Genomic DNA, 5,288 nt, shown 5'->3' on the forward strand with positions numbered 1-5,288 from the left:
GGGCGGGGGTTGGGGGGGGAGCACGACCGAGGGTTGCGGCCCCGTGGCCGGTCCCGGTCCGGTACGGGCGCGACACTGAGGGTTGCGATCCGTTGCCGGTCACGAAAAAAGACAAAAAGGAAAAAAAAAAAAAAGAATACGTGATTTTGTAGAAAAGGATAATGCCTTGTTTGTGGTACTCATCCCCAAGGTCAAAGAAACTATCAGCAATGCCAAGGGATACAACTGTCAGCTCACAAAACACCCCACCACCTCCAATCATAGGAAGACAGAGGGGATGGCAGCACTAGAATTTATTAGGATGTGCCTTAATACAGGCGCTGGGGTTTGCCCATTGTGCTCTTGATGTATAAAGCCCGGACATTCTGCCAATTCTTCTTGAGCAATGACACCAGGAAATTGACAGCTAGGTGGATGTTGTATACAAGCTCATCATCTGTCATCTTCACATGGCCAACAGCAACAGCCAGACATAACACCTGGGGGGAGGTGTAAAAAGGGTCAAGTCAAGTTGGTGGAGGGATGACAGATGGCCTATCCTCCTCCTCCAGTGTGACCTAACGAGTGGTGTTTGTACACAGGCCAAGTAAGACAAAGGTTATTTGAAAAGCTTTGATCCTGGCTCAGTGCCCTTTACTGTCAGTATCATTTAGGTATCCACAGAAATAGGAACCCAGGTTCCTACTGGTACCCATGTTTAGATTAGAGACTGAGTAAAATTTGGTTCCTGCCCACACCCCCACCCATGGTAACCCACCAAACCACCTTACCTTCTTCATCTGGAACTTGATTGTGGATTTCACCTCATCTACTTTGGCCACCATGTTTTCATTGTGTGTCAGCAGGGAAGGGAACTTGCCAGCCTTATTTAGGCCTGGGCCCAAGATTCGTGGGATCTGTTTGATCAGAGACTCTGAGGCCAAAAACGCATCATACTTCTTGGCTGGTAAAGAGGAAGCCATTAGATGTTTAGGACCTGGCCACTGAGGCAGACCTCCAGCAGGACCCTCTGTTGGTATCAAGTCTTTCTAACCCTTCTGGATGCCCATGTAGTTTCTACCAAGTAGCTCTATCTTCTGGACTTTTACTGGTTCTGAAACCCAGTATCAAAAGAGCAGGCTAACCCCACAATCCATAGTGCAGTGCAACAAATAGTACAATGGGTGCTCTGGTCAAGACCACCTGGGCTCAAATTCTGCCTTCTCACCTCCTAGCTCTATGTCTTAGGCATGTGAAATTTGTGACAGGTTTCCTATACGTAAAATGGTTTGATACCACTGCCTAGACCACACAAGGCAAAGATCAAAAAGGAATACTCAAACTGGAACTTGGGAAACAAATTCCAATTCACAACTCACCAGCATCTGAATAATCAATTTAACAGAATCTCACCTGTTTAGATGGAACCTAGGCCTGGCCTTCCTCTTATAACATATAACCCTCAGGGGAAATGCAAAAAATAAGCCATAAAAAATACCACTCAGGCCAGCCAACCAACAGCAGACTCTCACCTTCAGGATTCTACCTCCATTTCATTTAAAAATCCAAACAGCAGAAAACCACTCTTGCACCACTCCCAAATACACAACTGTATACCCCCACACCCATCTCAAACACAAAACCACACCAGCCACACTCACCCAACTTCTTGACCAGCTTCTTATTCTTGTTGAGTTTTTTCAGCGCCTCAATGTCCATGTGGGGGATATCCACAGCCTTGGCCTCATCACAGTGCTGCTGGTCCCCCAGAACACACACAGAGAACTTGGGGCGGGGAGTAGATTTAAGCCTGCGTTTTGAGGGACAGAACAGGTCATGCCCGGCCCTGGGTCCCAAGGGCAGTTGAAAGTGTCTGGGATCACTGCAGCCACTGAACCTTACCCAGAGTGTCCACATTCACCAACAGCTAGTCTGGCTTCTCAGACTTGCCGGCGGGCTCGGCCAAGGCCTCCCCACGCCTCCCCTCATGTTTTAAGACCCAGGGTGGAGGTCCGTCCAGCCACACCTGCCCGGAGCAGCGGGTCTGAACTACCCTGGCACGTCAGTGCGGCACGCGCCTGCCTCGGGCCCAGCAAGAGCCGGAAAGGGAGGACAGGCACGGGGGCGCTGAGGTCTGGGTGGGGTCAGAACGATGCCAACCTGACGGTGCCCGAGAAGCGTTTGTCCTTCTGAGGGTCATAGTTCTTCAAGCTGATCTGCAGCTCCACCGTTTCCAGAAACCTTAGAGAAAGTAACGAAGTTAGCCAGCAGCCAGCCTTCCCAACCCCGCGGGGCCCTGCGCTCCCCGCGACCCCGCGCTTACTTCCGGCGCTTGCGCTGGTTCCCGTGCAGGACTTCCCGCACCGCCTCGTACAGGGTGTCGCGAGAGACTTTGCTACTGCGGGAGAGAAGCGAAGAGCGCGCTCAGGGCCGGGCCGCGGCGGGGCCAGCACCCTCTGCGGCGTGCTCAAGAGCCTCCGAGGCCTACGAGTTTCCAGGCTTCGGGACGGGCGGAGGACCCACGACGGTTCCACCGAGCATTCGGGAACTGACCCAAGCCCCAGGGAGGAGGAACGCTCCTGGGAACCGGACCAGGCGGAAAACGAGACCCGCAGGCTGACCCGCGGCAAGAAAGGCCCCGCAGCGAAGCCGGCGCAAGGACCCCAGACCTAGTCTGTAAGTTCCCCATCCCCGGCGGGGCACCTGTAGACACGGATGGACGAGGATAGCACCTTAAACCTCACCTCATCGTACCTCGCGCCGCGGTAACCGGAAAAGAGACTATCCAGATACGCGCATGCGCTCAAATAGTGGCCCTGCTCTCGCGAGAAAGGTCTTGTTCCTATGTTCCCCCGGAGTGTGGTTGGTTGGGTGACTCGGCCCGAGGATCGGCGCCGTCAGCAGCCGCTGGAGGGCGCTGCAGTGCATTGCACTGCTAGAAGTGCGCGAGGACCCGCCGGAGTTGCCGCAATCCAGGGCACCCCGCGACACCCCGCGAATATCCCCATTCGTGCCGGCTTCTGCCGGGCCCTTAGGGAAGCGGCTGGATCCAGGGCTCGAGCTTCAATAGGCACACGTGCTGGGTACAGCACTGTGACGGCCGCTGACAACGTGTGATTCTAACATGCTAGTCCTTCAAAACTCATTTCCTCCTGCCCTTCGCACCAGCTTGTTCTTAAAAGCAGGCTTTATGGCTAGACCTGACCTCTCTCCCTCATCATCTCGCTCTAAGGGGGACTCGAGGCTTCGAGGAAGTTGTGGTAAGAGAAGTGTCAAGAAAATTCTGTTCCTGTCGCCACAACGCCTGAGGTGGGGAAGAGTTGGGAAGGTACTGTAGTGAAATTTCACTTGATAGTTGATTCGGTAACATCTGTGTTAAGTGTTTACTATGGACAAGGCAGACAGCTAGGTGCTATAGGAATACAAAGATGTACTGCACACCCATAAGGTGTCTTTTCTGCCCCTTCCTCTGCCCAATGGATTAAATCCTCTTCTCAGCCCACAGTAACCCCAGCAACCCTTCAGAACCTTCCTCAAATGTCATCCACCCAAAACCATGCTGCAACTCCAGACTGAGCCACTCCCACCTAAGCCCCCCATTTCCACCTACCCCCTGCTCAGTGGTTGCTGCATGCCTCGCCTACACAATAGGCAGCTCTGATAGGCCTGTGGTGGGCGGTATCACACATGATCCAGCCCACAGAATGTGACTGAATGAACTTCAGTACTAACATTCTACAACCTTCCCCTCACCAGAAAAAAGATGCCCCTTGTCACTGAGGAGGGAGTGGAGGGGAGGGGGTTAATACCCAGTGTTAATGGGAAGGCAGGCACTGCTTCTAATAACACATTATTGAACTTCCTACTCTTTATTAAATACCACGGATAAATTATTTCAGCCCGTGAAAATATAGCTCATTCAGTCCTCTTAGCCCAGGAGCCCCCCGCTGGCTGGGAGGCCAAGATGGCCTCTCTGCAGCCTGGCGCAGGGAGGCAATTGGTCCCTGGGATGGTCAGGCTCAGTCTTTACTCCCAGGCAAGGGGTCAGGGCAAGATGGTGACAATAGAAATGTCCTTCAGGAAGCTGGTGATGGATTTCCAGTTGGGTGGTCTCCTGGTAGATGATCAGGGAGCCAGATGTCTCAGGGCAGCCTGCAGAGACTTCCTCAGGAAGGTGGTGTTGGGCTCTAGGGCCAGAGCCAGGCCCAGCTTCTGGGTCTCAGTGATCTGGAGAAAAGGAAGAATCTTGTCAGGACTCCAGCAGCTAATCTCTTCCTGTTCCCTTCTATCTCGTGGGCTCTGTTTAGGCAGGAGAGAGGAAGCCAGGACATAAGGACAATAGAAGGAGAAGGAAGAGGAGCAGGAGGAAGAGACTCCTGATCAATCTAACCTCATTATTTCACCATGGTTAACCATGGATTGAGATGGACCTGGAGTCAAATACTAGCTGCACAATTTAGTAAGCTGGCCACATTAATAATAGTTGACAATTATTGGGTGCTTACTACATGGCAAGACTTTGTTATATGTGTTATTTCATATACACACTTCATATATATGCATTACTTCATATAATCCTCACAACCCTCCCATTTTACAGATGAAGAAACTGAGGTTCAGAGACACTCCATTTTGGCTGCCACCTTCCTTCTGGACTACACTTTTTTTTTTCTGACCTGTTGCTACAAACCTTGTGACAGGTCTCAGGCCCTGTATCTTCACTCTCCAATCCCCACTCCTCACAGAAGACAGAGTCTTCTTTTTAATGCAAACCTCACCAAGTCACTCCCCATCTGGAAGCCTCTGGGTGACTCCTGATGCCTCACATTGGTGGTCCTTCTCCAGGGATCTATAGGTCTCCAGAGGATCCAGGAGCCCTCTGAAATTGTGCATCAGATGCATGTTCATGTTCCCATTTTCCTGGGAATGTCTACAACTTTTATCAAGTCATTAAATGGACCTGTGACCCCCAAGAAAAGGATAAAAAGCCAATAGCTGAGAACAACTGGCCTTCAAGATGAAGTCCAAGCCAAAGCCCCTCACCATGACCTATAGGGCCTTTCACAAAATGCTACTAGAGGCTGGCTGGTTAGCTTAATTGGTTAGAGTGTGGTGTTATAACACCAAGGTCAAGGGTTCGAATCCCCATACCAGCCAGTCACCTAAAAAAAAAAAATGTATGAGAGAGGATTCGGATTCCTGCACCAGCCAACCACCAAAAAAAAAAAAAAACTAAATAAAAATGTATGAGAGGATCTTTTAAAATATATATATATATATATATAAGTAAAAATAAAATGCTACGAATT

General features: G+C 50.9%; 1 protein-coding gene across 1 annotated transcript; it reads right to left on the bottom strand.

The window, feature by feature from the left end:
• Positions 1 to 275: 275 nt before the first annotated feature.
• Positions 276 to 2,803, bottom strand: RPL10A (ribosomal protein L10a). The gene is made up of 6 exons (XM_008585684.1): positions 2,724 to 2,803; positions 2,303 to 2,377; positions 2,140 to 2,220; positions 1,641 to 1,789; positions 771 to 943; positions 276 to 479 (listed from the first exon to the last, which is right to left on the bottom strand). The coding sequence occupies exons 1-6, from the start codon at positions 2,726 to 2,728 to the stop codon at positions 309 to 311; spliced, it is 654 nt and encodes a 217-aa protein (XP_008583906.1). The 5' UTR covers positions 2,729 to 2,803; the 3' UTR covers positions 276 to 308.
• Between the last annotated feature and the right edge of the window lie 2,485 nt (positions 2,804 to 5,288).

Source organism: Galeopterus variegatus, unplaced genomic scaffold (genome assembly GCF_000696425.1).
Source record: "Galeopterus variegatus unplaced genomic scaffold, G_variegatus-3.0.2 Scaffold3669, whole genome shotgun sequence".
NCBI lineage: Eukaryota > Metazoa > Chordata > Mammalia > Dermoptera > Cynocephalidae > Galeopterus > Galeopterus variegatus.

Coding starts and splice junctions, on each gene's coding strand:
- RPL10A (XM_008585684.1), bottom strand. Junction 2,221..2,302: donor AACCAGCGCAAGCGCCGGAA/GTAAGCGCGGGG, acceptor ACTTTCTCTAAG/GTTTCTGGAAACGGTGGAGC. Junction 944..1,640: donor GAAGCTGGTCAAGAAGTTGG/GTGAGTGTGGCT, acceptor CCTCTTTACCAG/CCAAGAAGTATGATGCGTTT.